General features: G+C 35.7%; 1 protein-coding gene across 1 annotated transcript in view; it reads right to left on the bottom strand.

Moving 5' to 3' along the window:
* The window catches only part of Iqub (IQ motif and ubiquitin domain containing), a 79,662-nt gene that overhangs the window by 29,585 nt on the left and 22,408 nt on the right, over nt 1-27,669 (bottom strand). The window contains exons 6-8 of the mRNA XM_047561459.1: nt 27,314-27,469; nt 21,643-21,853; nt 8,948-9,123 (exon numbers count right to left, since the gene is read on the bottom strand). Of these exons, the coding sequence (XP_047417415.1) occupies nt 8,948-9,123; nt 21,643-21,853; nt 27,314-27,469 (543 nt within the window). The remainder of the gene's footprint in view (nt 1-8,947; nt 9,124-21,642; nt 21,854-27,313; nt 27,470-27,669) is intronic.

Genomic DNA, 27,669 nt, shown 5'->3' with positions numbered 1-27,669 from the left:
GGCAAGAATGGAGGAAGGAGGGACTATATAGAAGGAAAAGAGAGGTGGGAGGGGTGGGGGGGAAGGAAAAAATAACGGAATGAATCAAACATCATTACTCTATGTAAATGTATGAATATGCAAATGGTATGCTGTTACTTCATGTACAAACAGAAACAACATGTATCCCATTTGTTTACAATAAAAATAAATTTTTAAAAAAATGTGTCTGCGGAGACAAACCCACATAAATACAGTTGTCTCATACTAGACAAAGGTGCCAAAAACTTAAATTGGAGAAAAGATAGCCTCTTCAACAAATGATTCTGAGAAAACTGGAAATTCATATGCAGCAAAATGAAATTAAACCCCTATCTCTCACTCTGCTTGAAACTCTACTCAAAGTGGATCAAGGACCTAGGAATTAGACCAGAGACCCTGCACCTAATAGAAGAAAATGGAGGCCCAAATCTTCATCATGTCAGCTTAGGATCTGACTTCCTTAATAAGACTCCTAAAGCACAAGGAATAAAATCAAGAATCAATAATTGGGATGAATTCAAACTAAGAAGCTTCTTCTCAGTAAAGGAAACAATCAATAATGTGAAGAGAGAGCCTACAGAATGGGTGAAAATCTTTACCACATGCACATGAAGTAGAACACTAATCTCCAGGATATACAAAGAACTCAAAAAACTTAACACCAAAAAAACAAATAACCCAATCAATAAATGGGCTAAGGAACTGAGCAGACACTTCATAGAAGAAGATATATAATTGATCAACAAATATATGAAAAAATGCTCAACATCTCTAGTAATTAGGGAAATGTAAATCAAAACTACTCTAAGATATCATCTCACTCCAGTCAGAATGGCAATTATCAAGAGTACAAGTAACAATAAATGTCAGTAAGGATGTGGGGAAAAAGGTACACTCATACATTGCTGCTGGGACTGCATATTGGTGGAACCATTCTGGAAAGCAGTATGGAGATTCCTTCAAAAACTTGGAATGGAACAACTATTTGACCCAGTTATTCCACTCCTAATTCTATACACAAAGGACTTAAGATCAGCATACTACAGTGATGCAGACACATCAATGTTTATAACAGCTCAATTCACAGTAGTTAAACTGTGGAACCAAACTAGATGACCTTCAATAGATGAATGGATAAAGAAACTGTGGCATATATACACAATGGAATATTACTCAACCTTAAAGGAGAATAAAATTATGGCATTTGCCAGTAAATGAACAGAGTTGGAGAATATCATGCAAAGTGAAATTAGTCAATCCCAAAAAATCAAAAGCCAAATGTTTTCTCTGATAAGTGCATGCTGATCCATAATGGGTGGGTGGAGGGGGTGGACAAGGGAAGAATGGAGAAACGGAATTGGGCAGAGGGGAGTTGGGGGAGGGAAGGGGCCAGGGGGTGGGAAAGATGAGGCAATTATATGGAGATCATTACCCTTGGTACATGTGTGATCCCATGAATGGTATGACTCAAATCATGTACAACTGGAGAAATGAAAAGTTGTGTTCCATTCGTGTACAATGAATTGAAATGCACTCTGCCATCATGCATAACTAATTAGAACAAGCAAAAAAAGTGTACTGAATATACACACCTTTTCTTTTTCTTGTCATTATTCTCTAAACAACAAAGTGTAACAACTATTTTCATAGTATTTACATTGCATTAGGTATTATAAGTAATCTAGAGATTTAAAGTACATAGGAAGGTATACATAGATTATATACAAATATTATGTCATTTTATATAAGGGACTTGAGCAACTATAGATTTTGGTATCCACTAGGCGGTCCTGGAACCAATCTGCCATGAATCTGAGGGGACAGCCGCACTTTACCTTAGCAGGGCTGTGGTCCCTGCAACCTAGATGCTAGCTAAAATTCTCACTTCCTATTTCCAAATCTGGCTTGGTGCTTCCCAACCCAGCCTCCTCCTGAGCTAAGGGCCAAAGATGAACTTCACTTGCCTTGAAGCTCACTTAAAGATTTCTAGGAGAGGAGGTCAAAGACCAGAGACAGGACATAGAAGAAGTTCTTTCAGACTAAGAGGACACCAGGATAATCTGTAATGATGGGGCTTCTGCGTTTGCCACTGCTTCTGTCCCTCTCCTTTTAGGAGAGGAGGCAGTCACCTAAGAAATCTCACAGTGATAACTTACTATCTATCTGCTCTTTTCCTTACAGTAAAAGGTTGCTCAGTTTCTTTCCCTGTTTATAATCTTTCAGAAACAAGACTATGTTACTAACCCTCGCTGTTCAAATGCTCAGATGTTTTTGTAAGTTAACTGGTATTTGCTGTGAAGTTCATAAGGACCCCAATTTATGCTCAATTATGCCATATCTACAGTCCTTTAAATCCTAGATTAATTTGAAATTCAAAGAGAAGTTATATGTGTGGGAGCAAATCATTAGGAATGTAGAATAACCAAATGGAGACATAATATAAGGCAGTTATTCAGAAGGTCAGTGTTATCAATAATTTTTAGTTAAAACGCCAATTTACCTTTAATTTTTTACATTTTATGTTAGCTAAATTACATTGATAACTAAAAAGTTACCTCTTACAAACAACTGCATTTGATACAGTTTCAAAATAATGGCCGCATATTCTGGTCAAAGTGAAAATAAATGTAGTTCACAGGTAGAGAACTTCACTAGAAACTTTAAACTCTCAATTCTAGTTTTACTACAATAAATGAGAAGCTACAGCCCTGTAATTAATTTATATGAGATCATAAAAATAATATTAAATAATGCATTGTTAATTAGCAGACTGATAAAATCATGTAAAATTGATTAAAGAATTATGAAAAGGAAATAGCACAATAAAATATTTTATTATTTAATTATTATCACTTAGAAATAAAATCCTTTTAAATGGATATAGCTTTATTTGGTCATAACTCAGTAACTCAGCACATTACTGAAGTACAACACTGGTTCCAAAACTCTTTTGAAAAAAGGAATAAGCAAGCTTTGGCTGTGTTTAGTTCTGCAATATTCTAAAGTACAGCTAATATATTAATCTTTGCACAGAATTTTTCTCAGGGTGGAAATGTAATTTCCTTTCTACCAGTAACATAGACAATACCTTTTTCTCTGCAGGTTGCTAACTTACTTCATTTGTAATAATCCTTAAAATGCTTTTATGAAATGTCTACTTTATCTGTAATTTTTTTTTCAGTTGATGCTTTGATTTAATTCTACCTTCCCTCCAAGTTTTTGGCCCTATGGAATCCAGTACAACATGATAATATTTGTTTTTTTCCCAATATGTTTTATATTCAAACCTTCTTACTCTTCAATTTTGAATTCAAACCCTATCTTATTCATAAAGATTCATCTAATACTAGAGTTTGAGCTAATAACATACCTGAAATCCTATTACACCTGTAGTATCACTCAAACACACAAGCATGGAGGGATAGATCTCAGTCACTCAGGCCAATAAAAACTGGATCCAACTCGTTCTATAACTGTTTATGATTATTATTTCCATTTCTCCCAAAACATTATAAATTCCTCATATAATTCTGTATATTTCTCAGAGCCGAAAGTATTCATTTATTCATTCATTCAACAAATATTTACTGTGTTTACTAAACAATAGTTGAATACTAGACATCAAGTAAATAAAATACTGTCCTGATGTCAAGAAATTTCAAATCTTATGGTTAGAAAATAAGTAATTAAAAGAGAGCATGAATGGGATTAATGACTGCAGGTTAGTAAGTAACTATGGATTGGTATAAACCACCTGACTGGTGAAAAGAAAACCGTACCTAAGAGGAAAACTGAATAGCTAGGAGTTAGTCAGATTAAAGAGAAGTGGTGATAAAACCAAAAAATCCCAGATTTGAAGTTTAAGTTCCCGAGAGCTGGCAAGGAGAAGATATTAAAAAATTTGTTTGGCAAAGATGATTTTATTCTTGGGTGTATTTCTGCCAATACTGATAACTTGGTCTTCAACAGTAAGCTTCTTTGATTTTTGGTCTTCAGGTGTTTTTTACTCTGATGCACAAAAATGTCAACTTTGCTTATTTCTCTTTCCTACTTCCTTTTTTCTTTGAATGCTTTGGCTATAAGAAATGTACAACAATCATGTTCTTAAATTGCTGCAGAAAATGAAGCGTAATAAATTCCATTTAGCTGCCAACAAATGAGACAGCACAGACTCTGAGACAGAGGAACAGAAGAACAGCAGGAAGACACATTTCAGGGAAGGGAAGGTGGAAAGATAACAAAAACCTTGAGAGCAGCGGGCCTCCACAAAGGAGAAGAAATGACCACACTGTGAGAGTGGGCCTTTTCTTTCTCCTAGATTAATTCTCAAGTCCCTAAGGACACAAAGCGAGCACAAGCTTAACCCCTCAAGAGCTACTGGGTGGTGATCAACCTTTCTTTTATACAGCAAAGGGGTTTTGTTCATCCACAGCGACACCCCTGTTTAATGCAATGCTCAGAAAGAGCTGGATACATTTTCCTGTCCCATTAGCTGCTGGCAACCTGAGTATGGAAAAAAAAAAAAGCATTTAAATGGCACAGCTAACATGAATTGTAGTTTTTAAAGCTTGCAGCTGTAAGAAGTGGTGTATGAATCAAAGAGAATCAAAGAAATAAGTGGCCCATATTCTAGGGAAAAACTCTTATAAAATTCAAATGATCTCTTGATGCAGTGTGGGTAAAGAGCACCAAGGACACACTAGAAACCAGCTGATGATTTTTCTTTCAAATTTTTTTACCTGAATGTCTTTACCTCTGTCAACCTATAAGTTTTTAATATCTGATAACCTGTGGAAGTCAATGTTTGGTATGTTAAAATTACAAATTATTTAATGCTTCAAAAAATCTCTAGAGTAAGTCACTTATGAAGAATGAAAACAGCAAGAAAACGGCTATAACTTACTAGTTTAATTCCGTGGTTGGATCAATTTTAAATCATATCATTCATTATTCAGAGATATTCTACGTTCAGGATAAAAAGATAAAAGATAAAATATTGGTTCAATGGACCACAAAGTTCTTGGACTCAGTGAATTTAAACTAAAACCAATAAATAAAATATAATTTTCTAAAGTTATTTTTAAACTAGAGGAAAGTAAGCATTTCTGTTTAAGTATCTGTATGTTATGGTGCTAAATATAGATCTGAATATTTGCAATATGTCTCTAGTTGTTCATTAGTTTTGACATCTGAAAAAAAAAAAAAAAAAAAAACGATGCCCTCGTCTAGCTTCAGGGGTTAATTTTAAGTTATTTTTTCTTAGCAATTAAAAAAATACCCCAGCCAGGTGTAGCAGTGCATGCCTGTAATCCCCGTGGCTCAGGAGGCTGAAGCAGAAGGATCACAAGTTCAAAGGCAATAAACTAAGCAACTCGGTGAGACCCTGTATCTAAATAAAATACAAAAATACAAAATAAGGTTGGGGATGCAGCTCAGTGGCCATGTGACCCTGAGTTAATCCCTGGTGTCAAAAAAAAAAAAAAAAAATCCCATAGAATAAGAAGTTCCTTCAACCAACATTATGAAATCAACACTGACTCTGCCTGAATATCAGAGACAACACCAGGCATATCATAGGGGAGGTGGACAGTAATAAGGAAGAATACATCTTGTAAAAGTATTTACAACAAAATACTATAAAATTTATTTGCTCTTTAGATGTTTAGTATGGCATCATATACAAAAAGATAATAATTATTTTGCCTTAGAGTAAAATCAAGTTTTTAATTTACTGCAACAGGCTAAAAGTCAGTCTATATTTCCAAAAATTAATTAGATTATAAAAATACAATGGGGATTGTTCTCAGGTGCAACTGTTCCATTATATGGTTTTTCTTACCCAGCATAACACTTTGGTCAAAATTAGCTTTTGAATTTAGCCTTTGAATTTAGCCTGGGAATTGAGATCAACTGGTTTCTCATCTGGGGTGAGAACTCTGATTCTGAAATCTATGACCCACAAAAAGACTTCCTTTGATTTCTTGTGGCTAACATTTACATTTTTCCCTCAATCTTCTGGCCTTTCTTCTCTGTGTGCTACCTTGCATCAGCCTGAACAAGAAATCCAGCTTACTTATCTGGTTCTTTAACCCTTCCGAAAAAAAAAACCAAACAAACAAAACAATACAAAACAAAAATCAAAAACTTCCTGTTTTCCTGACACACAGCAAGTCATCTTATACTCAGAATTCTTTAGGACCTAAAATTCTACATCAAGAACCTATCAAGTATTAAAAACAAAAACAACAAAACAGATCTTCCTTCCTCACCAGAATCCTTGTAAACAAAAGTTCTCCATCTTAATCTTTTTAGATGAAATTTACGTAAAGACCTCTTAATTGCCATACTTCATGAGAAGGGATCAGGGTAATCAATTGGCTCTGAAGTCACTTTCATATCTTGGGCTTTGACCCACTGATGAACTCTATATAATTTCAAAAAATGTTTAGAGATGGTGCTTGGACATGGGGACTGGAATGTGAGACAGTCATCACATAAAGAGGAACAGGCATTGTATTTAGAACAGAAAATTTACAGCAGCTAATAGGAAATTAAAAGTAGTAATGATAGCACACATGGGAAATCCTGGAGAAGCACCAGCCTCAAGTAAGAAAGGGTATGTGCCACCCAACTTCCTATCCACCAGCACTTAGAAGCCTCATGACCCAAACACTCATGTTGCCTGGGTCCACACTGTTTTGTCTGGTGAGATTAACAATCAGACATGTCAGAATACAGTTTCCAGAGCTGAAGCTTAGATGCAAGTAAAAGCAATCTGCTAACGGAAGAAGTTTTGTTTGAAATATGAAAATATATATGAGTATTATGGCTTTCCCTACTGTAGTCTTCTTTCTCAGAAAAAGATATTCAAGAATTTTAAATGACAGTGTCTACATTACATAATTTCTTGATTATGTTCAAAATGTAAAATTGCACGCCATTGTTTCTGTCCCTTAGTTCTCCTCTCTGACATCCTGCACAAACATTTCTTGATACTGTGATAAGGGATGTACTAAGATATAAAGATACAGAGATGAAAGACATCTTCTGCCTTAAGAAGTGCAGAATCTAGGAAGAATTCAATAGAGACAACAAAACCTGGCCACCGCATACAAAGACAAGAGTGAGACCCAGTCCCACGGGCTAGCAGGAGAATCAGCAGGTCCTTTCTGCAAAAAAGGGACATATGAGCCTGTTTTACAGGGTGAGTAGTTTTGGCAACTACAGAGGAGAGAAAGGGCGTTTCATGTAGAGGCAGCCTCAGATGCAAAAGTATCAAAAGGACATGGTCTTTCTGGGGATATGCAAGTAATGGGGCATGGCTGGGGCAGCATATATGGCGACAGTGAAACCACAGTGATGAGGGAGGTGTCACGGGCCAGGAGAAGCATCGCTCTCTCAGGGCAGTGGGGAAGGACGGGATCAGAGGTGTGTTTAGTGAGGTCACTGTGGCAATGGTGCAGGTGTTGGAGGAGGGAACTGAGAAGTTAGACTGGAGGCAATGATCCAATTTGGAAACATAAAGTAATCCAGGTCAGAATGAAATTCAGATTCAATCAAATGAGTATTGATCTCACAGACGAGGAAAGGCGAGGCCTATCTTGTGACATTCTTTCAGGGGAAATGGGGAGGCAGGAGAGAGAGCTGCTAGCCCATCCTTTCATGTTCCAGCAGGATCCAGAGGCATTCTGACAAGAATCACATTAGCTTTGCTCCAAGTCTTTCCCTGTGTGGCCTATTGGTTACAGGCAAGATCATCAGGATGGACTCAGTGATAGTCGGTTTGGAAAGGAAAAAAATGAAGAATATGAAGAATTAAGGAGATAGTAAAGTAATAGGAAAAATAGGTTTGTAGCCAGATGGGGAAGAAAGAGTACCAACCAGGTATCTGTCTAGAACAAATGAGTAGATGATAAAACATCCCTGAGATAGGTCATACCAGTGCTAAAAAATAGGTATGGAGGTGAGAGAGGCAAAAGATGGAGAGATGATATGACTTCGGGTTGCCATATCACTTGAGGTGCACTCTTGAGCATCCAAAGAGCGATGCTAATAGGAAACTGCAGAGATGGTTTGAAAGCTCCTATGGGTCTGGCCTGGACCTGGAACTGTTGCAAAAACCAAAGATAAACTGAGATCAAGTAGAAGAGGGTACTAGTAAAATAAGAAGAGGGCATGTAAAGTACCAAAAGATATATATGGTTTTTAAGAGCAAATATTCTCAAAAAAATAAATAAGAACCACAAAACTAGAAGCACTACAGGCTAATCTCTTGGAGAAATTCATCCTTTTCTTCTGGCTGGATTGACTTTTAATTGTTTGGAAAGATCAGGTTTATAAAAGGAACTGTGTTACTATGGAAACAAGCTATTCAATACCAAACAGGCAGTTTGACCACAATAGGGTAATTACTTTAGTTTTCCCCTTAACTCAATTTGTTCATGGTTTTCAATAATCATCTATCCTTCTGGTCAGTTGATGGTGTAGTGAGCCCAAAAAGAGACACCAGACTTGAGTCATTTTCCTCAGGCTGTCCACTGTCAGAGTAGCCCAAACCCTGAGGTTCTGTGATTTTCATACCATGTGTTTCATCAGAGTGTGCAACTTTTCTACTTCACACAGCCAGCCTAAATCTAAACAAACAGAGACACAAGGAAGCTGTCTCCGACTTTTCCTTCATGGTCAAATCCCTTTAGTGAAGAACATGTTCCTTTTGTGTTACTTATCAATCTTTATTGTAGGCTGCAGGTAACATCTACAAGCTGTATCAGAAGACGTAAATATACAGAACTTAAAGAAATATGCCACCAAAATGCTAAGCAAAATTCATGCAAATTCTTACAATAGAAGTCTCTCCTTTAGATCATTATTATACATTTTTAAACTCCAGATACATTCATATTTAAATAATAGTTTCTTCACTAACCTTATCCAAAAAAGCTTGTATTGCTGTTTCCTGTCTATCCAAACAAGCAATGTGTCTGTGTCTCCCAATGGAAGCAATTATCTGGGTCTCTTTTTCCAAAAGTTCACACAAAGCAGCCTTCCTTTCAGCTCTAGTGAGACACTGGTTAATCCGAGAAAGTTCTTCTTGATGCCAGACTAGAGGAATAACATGAAAGACTCTTGAGTTATTAAAATCCTATATCCTTACAAAGTAGTTTTTAACCATCGCATCCTGACAAAGGGTATTTCTTTTTTTAATCAATTTAAACAAAATTATACATGAATAGAATCATTCATATCATACACCTGATGTGTAAAGGGGAAAATAATGTGTGGGACTAAATGGAATCAGAGAGATTTAAAACAATAAAAGTAACAGGAAACAAACACAAAAGCCAAAGGAAATCAGCACAGATGATGTCAAATTATGCCTCCAAGTACACATACGCACTCCTCAGCATCAAAAAAAAAAAATGTGGCAGCCATGAACGTGGACTCTCTCTTCAGGAGGGTGCCTGTCAGGAGGAGTGGAGGGGAGCTGACAGTTCCAGCACTTCAGATGAGCAGAGGGCACACGGTCCACAACTCTGAGGGAGCCAGGGCCTGGCTGTGTTTTCTGTCATATCAGAGTTGACCATTGGACTGGCTTAGAGTTACTGGGAACGCTATCACCAAACCCCAGTTTTCCTTCACTCAACTTCTACAGAGTGTCAGATATCAACAGTCATCTAAATATTTCCCATGCTTTCCCCTGCTCCTCCTCCCCTTTATCTCTCTTACTCCACCTTGGTATCTGCTTCCCTGAGGATCTAGAATGACAGATTCATGTAGAATTGCTGACTTTGGTTACTGCCCCCATTCACTTATGTACCACTTTCCCTTTCTTCACAAAATCTTAAATTACAGTAGCAAATGTTAAAAAGTAATGTCACAAAGTCATTGCATTTACTCTACTCACATTATAAAAATGTTTATGTTTTAAAACATTATTTACTTTCAATAAAGATTCTCATATTATATATATTCCAAGACCAAATCATAAAATGCAAAAGAACAATATTTTAATAAACTCACTTTATCTAAAGAATAAACTGAATCCTCAAAGTTAATACATCAGAAAATATGGATTGCTAGGTCCTATTTCATAACCAAATCAAAATTTCTGATCTCAGATATATATAATTTAAGAAATGTTCCATTCAATTCTTTTTTTTTTTTTTTGTACCAGGGATTGAACCCAGAGGAACTTAACCACCAAGCCACATCCCCCAGCCCTTTTTCTTTATCATTTATTTTGAAATGGGATCTCACAAAGTTGCTTAGGGCCTTGCTAAATTGCTGAGGCTGGCTTTGAACTTGCGACCCTCCTGTCTCAGCCTCCCAAGTCACTGGTATTACAGGTGTGTGCCACTACACCCGGCTCCGCTCAATTCTTATACTTAAGACATTTGGGAAAGAAAACTTTTTCATCCAGTTTTCAAAAATGTCAACCTTATTTGTATTAACAGAGAATAGTGTTGGAGAGAACCTTAGAAATTAAATTATTCAGTCCTATATTTACGAAATAAAACCCTGTTTCCATAAGAACAGAATTTCTGGTTTTTTTCCATTTATCATCACCCCCATAGCCCAACATTTTCACCATTATGTTAAAGACTTCCTTTGGGAAGAACTCTTCTTGACATAAGATTATGTTCCCTTGTCTTCCATTAGATACGATTCAATGAAATATATGTTCCTTCCCACTGTTACATTACAGACATAACTAAACTCATCAAGCTGCAGGGATATTTCAGGATATAGTACACTTATATAAATTCATATAGCTAGAAAATGATTTGCCTTATATTAAAATTTCAGATTTACATTAACACCAACATCTCTGTGAAGTAGAAGATAAATTCCAGAAGCCATAATGCTGTTTTTGGTCCTCCTTTCATAACCACTGCCTTTCATGATACCTAGTTTAGTAGTTTTATCAAGCTCTTTCTTTCTCTTCTCAAATTTCAACTTGAAATTATCCTGATCAGGTCAAGGAGTTGCCAGTCATGTTCTTTACAAAAATCCACTCTGTCCTTTATCAGGAATACATTATTCAAACACTGTGCAGCTAGATCTGTCCAGCAAGAGGATCTGTAAATTTAAAAGCTAAATAATGCTCAGCAAAAGAATTGTAAATTTGAGAGTCAAATTATATTATGGAAGTCCAGGAAATCTATGATTGACGAGTTTGATATTTTAAAGTAGCTTTATGACCAAAAGAACTTAAGAAATATGACAAAATCCATATACCAAAAGGCAGTTTATGAATGAATAGAAAGTTGCTTGCCTGTGGAAATAATAACCAAGAATATTTATCTCATAGGATTATATAGATATTCCCAAAAAGCAAATGAAAATTATATTAGTAAGCCTATTTTATTTTCTAGTGTAACATTAGAAACTTTTAGAAACTATAACAACGTAGGCCACTAAGTCATTATTTAAGCTATCCTGGAAATCTCAAACAGCAACATACTACTCTCCCATATATATTCTTAAATCCTATGTATATATATGCAAGTAGACATATAACTGTACTTTCAAATATACTTAATTATTGGTATGATGTTTTGATAGTAAACAATTCAACCAAGTTAATAATGGATCTTAATTCTAATAAAATTCTTCATTAGATGAATATAATAATCTATCGGAAGAGATAGAACATGCCAATAGAAAAATAGCATGTCCTAAGTACCTATAAGGAATAGAAAAACACAGGACAGAAACAGTTGAACAAAAGAGATTCTGTATCTGACTGACAGTTTCCAAAACTATACAGGGAAGACATATGAACACAAGAAGTCTTCCCCCTTTCATAAAAATATATGTTCCCTAGAGAAAAACTGAGATGCTATATTAGTTTGCTAGAGCTACGGTAACAAAGTACCACAAACTGCATGGTTTAAAGAACAGAAATTTATTTCCTCACAGTTCTGGAAGCTGTAAATCCAAGATGAAAGTGTTGGCAGGGTTGACTTTTTCTGAGGCCTCTCTTCTGATAGTCACTGTCTTCTAGTGTCTTCATATAATCTTCTCTCTATACATGTCTCTGCCCTAATCTCCTCTTCTTATAAGTGAAGCCAGAACTGGGGACAGGCAGTTAGTGTAGAAATAGGGGGTCAGGTCAAATCCAAGAAATGGAGGCCATGAAAGTCATCTGCCTCTGGAAGTTGGAGACTGCCCCAGGGAGAATGGAATGTCAAGGATCTCCGGAGCCCCTTGATTACCAAATTTACCTGCCCTTATGGAGGACTGCAGGTAAGGAGCTGCTAATTAATGCCCCCTGGGTCCTTGCCTGGCTGAATCATTTTGGCCCTCCCCCTGCCCCATCCACTTCTCACTTTTTACATCTTGCCTGCAAAACCGGGCCTAGTCAAGAAGGCAGGAAGGAGAGATAAGAGGGGATAAAATTGGAGAACAAAAGAGACCTTATCCTATAAAAGGTGTAGGGTGGTCTCACTTCTTGGGATTCTAGAACATCAGCCATGGCCTCCTTCTCCCTCCCAGGAGAAGTCTGTATTATAACTAATTTTAAATAAAACCTGCTTAATATGTTTGCCTTGGCATGCTTCTCTAGTGTTCAAACTTCAACATTAGAGGAAGCAGAACTCTTCACCCATAAATGGCGGTATCATAAGGACACCAGTAATACTAGATTAAGGCTCATCCAAATTACCTCATTTTTTTCTTAATTACCTCTTTAAAAGGACTGCCTCGGAATATAGCCACACTATGAGGCAAAGGGTTAGGACTTAAATTTAAGAATTGGGTGTTGGGAGAATGCGGTCTCACACTATAGCACATGTCAATATCCATAAATATTTTGAAGCAAAAGATATTAAAAGAATTAGTTCATTTGAAAGAACAAACTTATTTTTGTCTCCTTAATTTATGTTCTTAGATAAATCACCTAATCTCCAGTCTGAAATTCAACTATAAAATTAAATGCAAATACTAGCATCAAATATTCACACTCATTCTAAATTTTCTGAAATTTGAATGTGTAATTGCTAAGCAAGAAATAACATAACATAAAATATTTTATCCACCACTGGCAGTCCACATGCATATGCATTTTAAAATTCTCCTCACAAACTATAAGCCTGAACAGTATGAAAAAAGCTGACATGTGTCTAACAAGATTTTTAAAACTAGAGCGAATTGGCAGAAAGTGATGATTAGAGAAAATGGAGTAAAGGAAATATTTATGTGAGACGGTAGCTAAGAATTATCAAGAATTCACAACAATCATAGATTCTTAGGCTCATGACATAAAGAAATTCCAAACAGGATGAAAATAAATAAGCATAGGCAAATTAAGCACATAATAGTAAACAGATGACTATCTAGAAGAAATCAACCCTTAAAAAGAATGAGGGAGAAGCATAAAGCAAATAACAAAATAACATATTGACACTTAATGATATCGATAGTCACATTAAATGTAAACTGTCTAAATATCTCAATTAAAAAGCAGAGATCATCTTATTGGACTTAAAAAATAAGAACTGGGCTGGGGAGATAGCTCAGCTGGTAGAGTGCTTACCTTGCAAGCACAAGGCCCTGAGTTCGATCCCCAGTACCGCAAAAAATAAATAAATATGATAAGAACTAAGCATACGTTGCCTATAATAAACACATCTTAAATATAAAGAAGAGGTTAAAAATAGAAAAATTTTAAAATGCTAACAGTAATCTAAGAAAGCTCTAGACTGTGTATTAATACTAGGCTAAGTAGATTTTACAGCAAAAATTATGAAAAGCAATAAGGAAAGTTATTTCATAATATTAAAAGACTCAATTCATCAAGAGGCTATAGCAATCCTAAATGTTTATGCACCTAACAAGAGAGATTCAAAGTAAATTAAGTGAAATCTGATGGAACTGCAAAGAAAAATAGAAAAATCCACTATTTTAGCCTGCTATTATAGCCTGAGATGTTAATACTCTTCTTAATAATTTACAAACAAATAAAGGAGAAATTAGTGAGTATATAGAAGATTATAACACAGCTATCAACCAACCTAACCTGACATTTATCATTTATTATTTTTATTTTTGTATAAAGTTATACAATTATAATCAAATACAAACTCTTCACAAACACAGACAAAATATTCTCTACTATAACTTATATTCTGATTGCCATAACAAGTCTTCAAAAAATTTAGAAGAACTCTATTATATTGTCTCTTCACTACGAAGTTAGAAATCAGTAACAGAAGACATCTGAAATTAAATAACTTATTTCTACATAATCCGTGAATCAAAGAAGAATCAAAGAGTAATCAGAAAACATTTTGAAATGAGAAAAAATTAAAACTCAAAATATTGAAATTTGTGAATGCAGGTGGCACAGTAGTAGGGTAAATTTTGTAGTGCCAAATACCTATATTAGGAAAGAAGAAAGGTCTCAGCTTTCACCAGATGCCTAGAAAAAGAACAGTAAATTGAAACAAAAGGAAACAGAATAAAGAAAATAATAATAATAAGGGTAATAATAAACAATAATGAAAGACAACATAAAAGAGAAAAATAAATATAATAGTAATAAAAATGATAAATCATTAGCCAGATTTGATCAGAAAAAATTGAAAAGACAAAATTAACAATATTGGGGATTTAAATGACATTACTACAGATTCTACATGTTACAGATATTGAAAGGATAATATGAAATAATGTTAATATTTTCATGGTAATGAATTCAACAACTTAGATAAAATTTTAAAATTCCTTGAAAGACAAACAAGCAAAGCTCAAACAAAGAAGATACATAACATGATAGCACTATGTCTTTCAAGAAACTAAATGTACAATTCAAATTCTTTCCACAAAGAAAACTCCAGGCCAACATGACTTCACTGACTTTTCACTGTAAGAAAATTGAAGGGTACAGCATTATCCTTATAGAAAAGTCAACAATAACCTAAAATGAAGGGGAAAAAAAAAAAAAAAACACCCTACAGACCAATATCCCTTGTGAATCTAGAGGCAAAAATTCTAAACAAAACCCTAAGCAAGTCAAACTTGACAATATATAAGGATAATACATCATAAGTAAGTGGAGTTTATATCCTAGGAATAAAGGGTTGTTTTAACATTTGAAAATCAATCAAAGTGATTCAGCATAGCCCTAACTGAAAAAGAAAAACTACTATATGAACATCTCAATAGACAAAGAAAAAACATTTGACAAAAATGCATCACCCCTTCCTCAAAAGCACTCTCAGAAGGTAACTTCCTCCGTCTGACAAAGGACATCAGTGAATATCTGTTTTAAAGTGACAGTGGTGAAAGACTGAATGTTTTCACCCTAAAATCAGCTTGGAAGATTCAATATTGATAGGAAGTGGATATTTCCTAAGTTGAACGTGGATTCATCTCATTCCCATACAAACTCCCAACAGGTTTTCTAGTAAAATTTACAAACTGATTCTAAAATTTACTTGGAATATAATAGGCTTAGAATAGTCAAAACTACCTCGAAAAGAAAAAGCTCAAGGGACTAAAATTTCTGAATTTCAAGATTCATAAAACTACAGTAATCAAGACAGTATGGTATTGGTGTAAAGATAGATGAATAGATTAATGGAACAGGATGGAGAATTTAGAAATAGACTCACAAATAGGTAGACAACCAATTTCCCACAAAGATGGAAACAACAATTCACTGGGAAAATTATGTCTAAAATCAAATAGTATTAAAACAGTTTAATTTCAGTTTATGCGAAAATAAATAGGTAAACTTGGAAACTCTAGTTTTTCATAAAGTAAAGATATGCTTTCTTATCATTCTTATTCAACATCATATTGAAAGTCCTAGCTAGATGAATAATGGAAGCTTAAAAAAAAAAAAGCACACATATTTGTCTTTATTCACAGATAACATAATTCCTAATTGCCTATATAGGAAATACCAAAGATTCCAAATTAACTCCTAGAATTAAAAAGTGAATGTAGCCAAGTCTGAGGATACAAGATCAACCACACAGAGGTTAGCCATGTTCCCTACACCACAAATGTACAAAAGGCTGCCATTTAAGACAGCACCAAATATTGAAACACTTAGGTGTGAATTTAACAAAATATGTGCAAGATCTGTATGTTAAAAATGTGAAGCTCTGGTGAAGAAGTCAATGAAGATTAAAGCAATGAAAAAATGTACCATGTTCATAGGCTGTAGACTCAATATTTTTAAGATGTCAGTTCTCCCTAGTTTTATCAATGTATTCAACACAATTCTATTCAAAGTCCCAGCAAGATTTTTTGAAAATGTCAAAAGCTGAGTAAAATGGAAGTGGAAATGGAAAGGCAAAAGAACTAGAAGCCTAAAGAAAAACAAAATGTGAAGACTTACATTGTTCAAGATTAACTATAAGATACAGAATCAAGGTATATGCATGAGTGCACACGTATACACACATACACATCAGAACAGAGTCAAGAAATAGATCCATAAAATACAGTCAACTGAGTTTTGACTGCTATGATCTAAATGTTTGTGTCCCTCTGCAAGAAAAAAAAAATCACATGTCGAACTCCTTATCCCCAAGGCAGTGATATTAGGAGGTGGGATCTTTTGGGATGTGATCGGGTCCTGATGGTGAAACCCTCGTGATTAGGATTAGAGACCTGCCCTAACAGGCCCAAGCACAGGCCCTCTACCACAGTGGAACATGGTGAGAAGCCACCATGTATGAACCAAGAAAAGGGCACTCACCAGACAGCAAACTCTAAGCACTGGCTTTCTGTTGTTGACAAGCTACCCAACATAGAGTACTTTGTTACTGCAGACCAAATGCACTAAGATTTTGATAAAGATAAAAAGGTGATTCAGTGGAGAAAAGACAGTGTTTTCAACAAATACTATGGGAACAATTGGATATTAAAAATCAAAGCATTTAAAACTTAACATATATTTCATACCTCATATAAAATTAGTTTGAACTGGATTGTAACCCTAAATTTAAAACATAAACCTAAAAAATTCCAGTTTTTAGATACAGCTCAATACCAAATGCATGATTCACACAAGAAGAAATTAATAAATTGAACTTTAGCAAAGACTTTTGCTCTGAGATAGATATTGTTAAAAAAAAAAAAAAAAAAAAAAAAAAAAAAAAAAGAAAAGACAAGCCAAATGTGGAAGGAATGGAAACTTGTTCTGGAGGTTGTGGGAAAGGCTGGATCCTTCTGAAAGACTCTGCTTGATTCCTGTCCTCTTCCCTAGCTACTGTTTCTTCTCCCTACTTGCTTTGGGAGATGGGTGAATGGGAAGGTACAGGTTCCTGCTCTGCAGACCTGAGAGATGGCTCAAGCTCATTCTTCTGAGGCTCTTGAGCTGAATCCCCTCTTCCCGTGACTCCCTGAGCCCAGACAGGTACATCTGACCTCCAGGTAGCCACTGACGCAGGATCTGATATTCACTTCAAACTTCTTTCTGAAAAAATCGGATCATTTCTCCAGTTGACTCTATTGAGCAGTGGACCCAAGAGGACTTCAGATCACCTTGTTACTACACAGTAGAGACTGTGTAGTCCCTTCTGACAAACACATGTCTCTGTTAAAAAAATCCTGGGAGTGTGTACATCTCAATGCAGCAACACTCTCCAGCTCTCTTAAAGACCTCTAGCTTCCTAGGTGAGAGAAAGACTCCAGTCTACCCTCCTAGGTAAGGGTTAGGCACCAGTCCTTTGTATTCCTCAAACAAAGGGAACATATGCCAAAGCTCCTCTCACTTGGCATGTAGTCCTCTGCCCTCACCCCACACGTAGCAATGGCTCCCTCCAAAGAACCACTTTATTAACCTCTTCAAATTCTCCCCCTTTCCCTTTTTAGATCTTTGATCCTGCTGAATGGTCCATGGGACAATGAATAGTTCCCATATAATTTCCTTTGTAAATTATTTATGAGGGAGAGTTTGCTTCACACTGACTCTAATATCCTGATCTCACCTACTGAATCCTCCATAAAAAAATGAGGCAGGGTGATAGTACTTCACACAATGAGGAGGGACACAATGAGGAAGAGGGATTAATGTTGGAGAGGATAACGAAGCAATTAAAACATTCATAATCTCCTGTAGGACGATGAACTGGTACGATCTCTGTAAAATTATCTAGCAGGATCCACGAAAGCTGAATATATGCCAGTCCTATGAATGAGAAATTCTACTCTTAGAAATCCACATCCAAGAGAAAGGTACACATACCTTCACCTAAAGATGTTTGTGCATCACTACTTGTATTGGCCAAAATTGGTGTGGGAAGACAAATCCACAGTAAAATTAATATAAAAGCGGTGGTGCATTCATGCAATGGCATACTGTATGGAAATGAGAATGAACAAACTCACACAATAACAAGGAAAAAAATCTTATGATATAGTACTGAATTTCAAAAGCCAGATACAAATTATTCTTCATAAATATTTTAACTTACATAAAAAATTTAAAAAATCAACCCCAATTATTTCAGGCTCTCACTGAAACATGGAATACCTAGGTGGTATTGTAGCACCTATTTTCTTCCTCTATTGTCCCTTATGACAATTCTAATTAGTGGAAGAAGTTACCCTCAACATATTGCCATAAGAAAAAAAAAGACAATATAAATTAAATGTTGGCTAGAAACAGTCTTGTTTCAACACATCTCAGTTACATTTATTTCCTTAAGTTGACATCATTTTGTTTTTATTACGGGAAGGCAGCTTGTCTTGAGGAAAGGTGGTTTCCTATTATGGATAATAGTTTGATCTATGTAACTGTCACTATGCACCACAAGAGGGCAGCAATTTCAAGGACTAGAGTTAGGAATATGGAATGAAGAAAACTATATTTAATAAAAGAGCTTGTGAAACAAACAAAATTTAACTTATTATTCCAAGTGTTTAAATTTATAATTTTAGAATTGAAAGAAACTGAGATATGTCTTTTATGTAAAAACTCTTGTTTTATTTTTATTTTTCTCCATACAAGTCATGTGCAGATTTGTGTGGCAGGTATATATTCTAGTTTCATATTTAAGTTTATACACACACACACACACCCTGGCACTTTTTAAGTGCTTTCATTTAATCACTTTCATACATAATAATGTTTTGTGTTTTTCACTTTACTAAGCCCTCTGAAATGGATGTGCCAGAAACTATGGAGTCCTTTTTTATAAGATGAAGGGACTAAGGCTTAGAAGTGAGTAACTTGTTCTAGTTAACACTAATAATAATTAGAAAAAGCAGAACTTCATTCAACACGTTTTTAGTATTTTTCTGGAGTTGTCTGTTAGCCAAACAAAAATAATCAAGACTCCCTTTAGTTAATTCATGTATGAATTTAGAACATTATTTTCACAGAGCTTGGATCTAACATGAGGTTAGCTGTATAATTGTCCTCCAATACTGACACTCAAATTAACCACTGTTATCATCTCACAGAGAAAATGACATAGAAATGAAGTTTAAAAACAAAATAAACAGTATTCCTAGAGATTAATGATTAGAATAAAGGGGGAAACAGATGTAGAGTTTAAGAAGGCTTAAAGTTACCTCAAACACTGTTACCCCAAGTTGTAAACATTCCACAGTCACTCGATTTTTGCATTACCAAAGAGATAAGTGTTTGTTAGGCCACGTGTTTACTCATTTTATTTCCGGTAAGTAGGGTACCGTCTCACAGCTATTTAAATACACCCAAAATATGACACCTAAAATTGTACACAATTTGAAAACATGACCTGAGCAATTGAACTCTCACATAAACAAAAACAGCATATTAGGGGACAGGGCACAGTGGCACACTCCTGTAATCCCAGCAGCCCAGGAGGCTGAGGCAGGAGGATCTCAAGTTCAATGCCAGCCTCAGCAACTTAATGAAGCCCTAAGCAACTCAGTGAGACCCTGTCTAAAAATAAAAATGACTGGGGATGTGACTCAGTGGTCAAGTGTCCCTGGGTTCAATCCCTGGTTTAAAAAAAAAAAAAAAAAAGTATGTAAGGAAGTAAGTTATAGGGAAAAAAAACAGTTAAAATAAATGTTATCAATAATCATAGAGAAGTCAAAGACTTATTTCATTGAATAAAAAGACTCTGTTCAACTAAAAAAATACTATAGGCTATTTTTTATTGCTTTTGTTTTGTTTTGTGTGGCGGGGGGTACTGGGGATTGAGCCCAGGGTGCTTTACCCCTGAGCTAAACCCATATTCCTTTTTTATTTTTGAGACAGGATCTTGCTCAATTTCCCAGGTTGGTCTAGAACCTGTGATCTCCTGCCTCAGTGTCCTGAGTAGCAGAGATTACAGGCATTTGCATTGTGCCCAACTAAGGCTATTTAAAAAGTTTTAAAACTCTACACAGAGGTGTACACACACACACACACACACACACACACACACACACAAAATGGAATATTACTCAGCCATAAATAATGAAATTATGGCATTTGCCAATAAATGGATGAAACTGGAGAATATCATGCTAAGTGAAATAAGCCAATCCTAAAAAACTAAAGGTTGAATGTTCTCTCTGATATGTGAATGCTAATCTAAAATAAGGGTAAGGGGAGAGAGAAAGGGGAAAAAAGGAGAGGGAATTTCATCAAAATAGAGGAAAGATGAGTAGCCTAGACCAAGGGGACGGAAGGGGATGAAGGAGGGATAGGTAAAGGAAGAACAGTGAAAATCTGATTGAGCTTTCCTATGGACATACATGAATATAGCACAGTGAATCCCTGCATCAAGTATATACACAAGACACTAATTAAAAATAAATAAATAAATTGCTGAAAGATCAGTAGAATAGAGGGAGGAGAGAGAGTGGAGGGAGGAGGTGGGAAGTGGTGGGGACTGAATTAGAGCAGATTATAGTCCATGCTTTTGTGATTATGTCAAAATGTATCCTCTAGTGCTATAAATAACTAAAAGTCTCAACCAATCAGTCAATATTAAACCAAGATGTGTTATTACGAATTGTGGTGATATAAATGAAAAGGGTACAGTGAGGATCACGAGATGACAACGGTATATCCAAGGCGTAGTGCCAGTCACAAGACCCTTGAGGAGCTGACTCTCATCCTGAAATTGGAAGATGGGCCTTTGGGAAATGTGGCGTGTCTGCTCACCCATTCCAAGTAACCGAAGCTTTTCCTGTATCAGCGACTAAAACATGTCGTGTAGAAGAAACAGGATATAAATCATTCACTGTTATTATTATTGGGGGGATTAAAAAGGTATTGCTGAGCACCTTCTCTAAAGAGCACAGTCAGGGGATGCTGGACTGAGGGATTTAAACACCTCAACTCTGAGTTCACAAACTGTCCAAAGCATCAGGAAGCCAAATGAGACAGTGCTTTCCCTCTCTCAGGTGAACGAGGATCAAATGACACAATATACCTAAACTGCATAATTCACACAACAATATGCACATTTATTGTTAATATACAAGCGTTTTCAATGTTGTTTCAAGTTTAATTTCTGTGCCAAATGCAAGATAGTATTCATCTCTCTAACTTCAGCTCAGATTCCCAAGACTTCTCCCCAAAATAATAGTCTTTCTTTTGTCTTCAGCAAAACTGTTTTTCCTGTTAATGAAAAGTTTGTTAGTTAGTATTTTATTCAAAACCTGTGTCAAACTTACGGTCTAGTGCATTATAAAGAAGCTCAAAGTCTTCGTCTGTTTTAGGATTATGCCTCCGGTCATAGTCCCTTTGCAACCATTCTTCTTTTTCTTTTATTTTCCTTAGTTCCTCCTGTGCTTCCCACTCCAACCTCAATTGTTTCTGTCTTTTTAGTTTCTCTACAAAGACTTTAGCATGCCATTGCCTGTAGCGAGTCTGTATTACTATCACCTATATTTAAATTAAAAGGAAATAAAGTATATACCATCAACTTTTTGATCAGACAATAAAGGCAACAATTATTTCAATATCAATTCAACAGTAAAACAGTGCTGAGTCTGATTTTAGCTTTGTCAGATGTTCTTACATATATGAACATAGAAGTCACGGATAATACATGTCTCTGCTATTCATCTTAAAATCTAGCAAAAATCACCTTCATAGAAGGCTGTTAGTACAATGCTGAGGAGCACTGAATCTCCTCTCTGCTACTTAGTAGTAGTTTGATTTGGGGCAAGTTGCTTGCCCTTTCAGTACGTTAGGACTCTCATCTGTGAAACAGTGATAACAGTACACACAGAAAGTGCTTAGCTTGCCAGGCACGGTGGTGTATGCCTGTAATCCCAAAGGCTTGGGAGGCTGAGGCAGGAGGATTGCAAATTCAAAGCCAGGTTCAGCAACTTAGTGAGGCTCTGTCTCAAAAAAAAAAAAAAGATTTTTTTTTCAAAGGGCTGTGGATGTGGCCTAGTGGTTATGTGCTCCTGGGTTCAATCCTGTTATCAAAAAAAAGAAAGTGCTTAAGGATTTAGCTCAAGTCTAGTATATTACATCACAAGTCCCTGGTACATTACATCACAAGTCCTCCATCTATACAATGTTTAGGAGTTTTGGTTATTTCTAGCTCATCTTAATTGCCTTAAGCTAAGGCACATATTTAAAACAAAACTATATTTCCTAAACACATACAGGTATATGTGAAAACCAGTAAGGGTTAGATAAAAGAGACATAAATAAGAATTAAAATTCAAATAAAATGTGGGGAGTTTGCAACAAGATTGAGGACAAAACATATGCTGGCACATACTTTTCCCACTTCCTATTGTCTGATAAGTACAGCAAAGTGTGTAAAGCAGAAATCAATAATCACTGGATCATACCGAATGGGTAGCCCAAAGGAATAGAAACTTTGAAGAATCCCCTCAAGGAAAGAGACAGATGGAACATAATGAAGAAGGAATCTGTAACCTAGTCATGCACTGGAGGGGCAAGCTAGAAGACACAGAAGTGGCCCTAGAACTGCTTCACGCCCCAAACTGGCAGATGCTCTGAGCCAAAGGGCAGCCAACCAGGTACCAGTTGAAAAATGCAAATGGAACAGGCTCCCGTAAAACAATTTAGGTAAACAGCAACAGCAATATTTGTCCCTAGGCAAGATCGGTTAGTGTACCCAAACGCTGGTGAGACGAGGACATATAGGAATGCCCTATCTAGAAAAATAGCGCTGTTCCAGAATCAAGCCTTATACTATAAACCCACTGGGATCAGAAAGCGGTAAACATGCTATTAACACATTGCCTATTAACAAATTAGGTCCCAAGTTTCCAATTCTGTGAATATTTCAGTGAAATTAACAAAGGTGAATTAAAATAGGTTAGAAATCATAACCTAGAGCTTATATTTTATTATATTAATTAATATACATTATGAGTACTATAATTATATTATAATTATCTATATAATATATTATATACTATATCTAAGTTTTTATAGATATTCCACATTCGGGATGATAGGACAAAATGAGTTAAAAATCTCAAATCTTCTATGAGTACATACCCAAGACTAACCAAGCATTTGAAAAGAGCCAACAAAATAAAAAGCCTCTCACCCAACAGAATAATTTATTCTTGCTTGAAACAGAATTAGTAGAAGAGTAGTTCTCAAAGAGTAGTGGCTAGACCAGCAGTATGGGCTTTGTCTAGAAAATTTCCAGCAAGCAACCCACCTTCACACACACTGCCCCCAGCCCCTTGCCCAGAGGATTGGATCACAGCATCCTGTATATTCACAACCCCAGGGGATGTGGAAGCTGAAGTTTTAAAACCACTTTATTAAAGTACAATAAAACAGAAAACAAGACTAGAGGTAGTTAACACTTTCAGTGTAAAAGTCTATCAAAATAAAACAATCAAGCTTAAAAACAAAACCCAAAAAAGGACTGTGGAAAAATCTTTTATTTTTGAAATTTAAAAAAAAGAATCAATAAACTTGTGTCAGTTTGGTTGCCATTAAACTTTTAAAACTTACTAAAGACACCAAAGCAAGATTTGTTTAAATAACAGGAATTTTCTCATATGGCCATCCAGAGACGGGCGAGCAGTTTAGGGCTGGTAGAAGCCTGTGCCGCAATTAACATGTGGCTTTCTACTTGTATGTTTCGCTCAGCTGATCCACTTATCATCTTACAGCCAGGAAAAAGTGGGAAAGGAACAAAGCACTTTACAAGTAATTCCTGGAAGTGCTTCACATCACTGCCCTGCACACCCGTTGGCTAGACCTTAGTTACATGGTCCCCCTGATTTTCAAGGGAGTTAGGAAATGTCGTCTCAACTGGACAGTCATGTGGTCAGTTAAAGAATTTTGGTAGAGAACTGGAGGTTTGTTATAATCTGATCTGCGGAATGTGTAGAGACTGAGAAGGAATTAATAAACAGAAACTTAGGTGAGAAAATCTTTTAGAATACAGAAGGAAAGGTCGCAAAAGTTAGAAAGATGAAGAAAAAATCAGAAACATGAAAGATAAATCCAGTCATTCCAAAACACATCTGATAGGAGTTCCAGACAGAATGAAGAAATTTGATTACAGAAATTACTCAAAATAAACATTTCCCAAAGCAAGACATGAACTCTCAGAAAGAGTCCATTACCAAGTTTCAAAGGCAGCATGATAATACTACAAAATACAAAGGATAAAGTGAAAATTCTAAAAGCTCATAGAAAGAGGAAACAAAGCAATGAGAATCAGACAATATCTGAATGTCAAATACAGTTTCAAAGTTACAAAGGAAAATAATTCTGAAAATAAACTTGAATCTAACCTTCTATACCCACTTAAACTCAAATCCACATATGAGGTTCATTCAGTGAGGACTTAAGACGATTCACTCCCTATGCATAATCTCTGAAGAAATTACTAGAGAATGTGTTCCAGCAAGAATAATAAATCAAGCAGGAAAATTAAAACAGTGGACAAAAACTTCAAAAAACTTACGAAGATAAGTATATTTTACTCAAAAACAAATATATGTATCAAAGAAAATATGTAAAATAACAATCTAGAATTATAATTATATCGTAAATCATCTTTCATTGTAATTCAAAATCCTCACTGGATAGGAGGAATAGGGGAGGAAGGAAAAAGAAAGGAAGAAAAGAAATGCATATTAAGGTTCCTGTTCAGAGAAAATATACCACTGGATTACCACACATTTGGCATAAAAAAAAAAAGGTGTGTTAAAACGTTTTATGAGTAACTAGTAGAAAGTGCATATAAACTTATAAACTACCTAGTCTAAATTATGAAAAAACAAAAGCATGAAAAAGCTTAATCAAGCCAACAAAAAGAAGGAAAGGTTAATAAAAGAATAAACAAGAAGGATTCATAAATTAACAAGATGAGATGGCAGAAATTAATAAAAAAAATCAGTCACACATAATATAATCTTGCCTAAAACAAGAACTGTAAAGCATTGAACTCTAGAACCTATTTAAAAATTAAAATGAACATGTCCTAAGTGGAGAGGAATCAATAAGAATAAAAGAACTTAAATTAAATGGAAATTGACCTCTCATACAGCCTTTTAACTGCTCCCTGAGTTTATGGCCCACTGCTCACTTTGACCTCCCACAAAATCTCCAACCCACTTTCCAAGATCCTCTGGGGCTGACGTGTGTGGGTCTTGATGCCCTCCCTCTTGGCAGGCATTTAGATTTTCACTAAGCCAAGTTACACATCTCCATTTGCTTTACAACTTCTAAAGTCAGCTGACATTTACTCTTCTCTTTTCTCATCTATTCTTTGCCTGATATATTTATAATTTTTTCCCTTTAATATCATTTTATTGGCATTTGGAAAGTGGCAGGGAGAGGGTTCCTTCTCTACCTAATATCCCATGTCCTCTATTTCCTCCTACTAAGAAAATCTCAGCTTTCTTGCGGAATAATATACTACTTAGCAAACACATTTACCATCCACTCCTTTGGGAGGGACATCACATGACATGGCTCAGGCCAATGAGATGGAAGCCAGATGTCACTGGGTAAGGCTTTCAGGAGGAGGGAACATGGAACATACTCCCTTGACTTCCCTCTTGTTCCTACAAAGAATGTAGACGTGATGATAAGTGTCAACAATTTTGTCACCATACAGTAAAATGCTAAGCATGGTGAGATTTTAATGGAGTGGGAAGATACAAGAGTGCAGGTTCCTTATGATACAGTAAAGTCACCATCCAAACTCAGTACAATAATGAAGTAAAAATTAGTTTGGACTGAGAAACTAAAAAACACATCACTGTAATAAGTGACACTGATCATGACAGCCACAAAGCTATCAGGAAACAATATTTCTCCCAAGGATACTCTGCAGCTATAAAATGTCATAGCAATTCCTTTCTTTGAGTAACTATTTTCTTACTCACTGACAAAGTTTGTGCTCTAAAATCATAAACTCTAAGAAACTTTATTGCTTGAAATTAGATCAGTAAGAACAAAGCATCTTATTGTTATCTAAAAAGATCTGAATCACTTTGACAGGGAGAAGCAGCCTTGATTTTCAACAAGGGTACTGAACTTAGGGAACCTTAGAGATAACATTCTCCAACTCTTTTAACTTCATCCCCAAGAGAACAGGACCTTGGTCCACCTTGCAATCCAGACCTTGATGTTGACCCACTTACACACAGCCTTACTGTACAATCAAGAGACTACTTTGCTTAAATTCTACCTACACTTCACTTTCCCCCTAAATCTCACAATTCCATCTTTTCTCTTGCTGGGTAAATATTAATTTAGATTAAAAACAAAAACTCATCAGGCTGGAATAACTGGGACTGATAAAGCCAAGTGCAAAGCTAGCCCCGTGGTGACGCTGGTGTGCTGTCTTCCTCAGGATGACGACTCCACAGACTTGACTTTTGTGAATTCCAGGTTTCTCTCTCAAAATAACTCTAGGAGGTAGATACAACTATTATATGCTCTCTATAAGAGATCAAATAGGTTGAAAGTAAAAAGGTGCAAAAAGATGAATTGTATAAGTGATAAGAGTTGGAGTGGCTAACTCTTGTTAGTGAACACTCATGTTGTACTGAGTTTCAAATGGTCTGGCAAGCTCCCTACACGGTTCTACAATGACAAAGGAAGGGTTAAGGCCGAGGGACAGAAATGTTAAGAAAGATAATAATGACCAAAGGCACCGGAGATTCCCTAAGGACAAGGGAAGGATTAGGAACATTTAGGGTTCTGGTTGCTTGTATGGAGGGAAATTGGAGATATGGTCTGTATTTACTATCAATGAAACATGACCCATACTCATGTGGATTTTTAGGCTAGTGTAGCATAGGAAAACACACAGAAAACGATTGACTTTATATATTTAATTTTTAGTATTTGTTCACAATGGAATTATCTTACCGCCTTCAATCTTCGGGCATGGTATTCTGCAGCTGAAAAATATTCCCCTGGTTCTAACAGTTTATCAGTCATATTTGATACGTACACACCAATTTTAGACATTTGTGTGGATGTTGTATTTGTAGTTTGTTGGAGCTTTTTTCTCTGAGAAACTGTCTAAAGTAAAAAAATAAAACATTTAAGTAAGTATTCACTATATTCACACATGAGAGAGAGAATATTTTTTTCTACATATTCCAGTAAAATTTGCTTTCATTATCTTAATTGTCACATAATTAATGAGAAGAATTTGAGAGAGTCATATAGTATATAACAATTGTTGACCCTACAGTTGCAGAAACCTAAATGGAAAATTA

Source organism: Sciurus carolinensis, chromosome 8, assembly GCF_902686445.1.
Source record: "Sciurus carolinensis chromosome 8, mSciCar1.2, whole genome shotgun sequence".
Lineage (NCBI taxonomy): Eukaryota > Metazoa > Chordata > Mammalia > Rodentia > Sciuridae > Sciurus > Sciurus carolinensis.
Note: the sequence above shows the minus strand (reverse complement) of the source record. Positions and strands in the feature narration are given on the sequence as shown.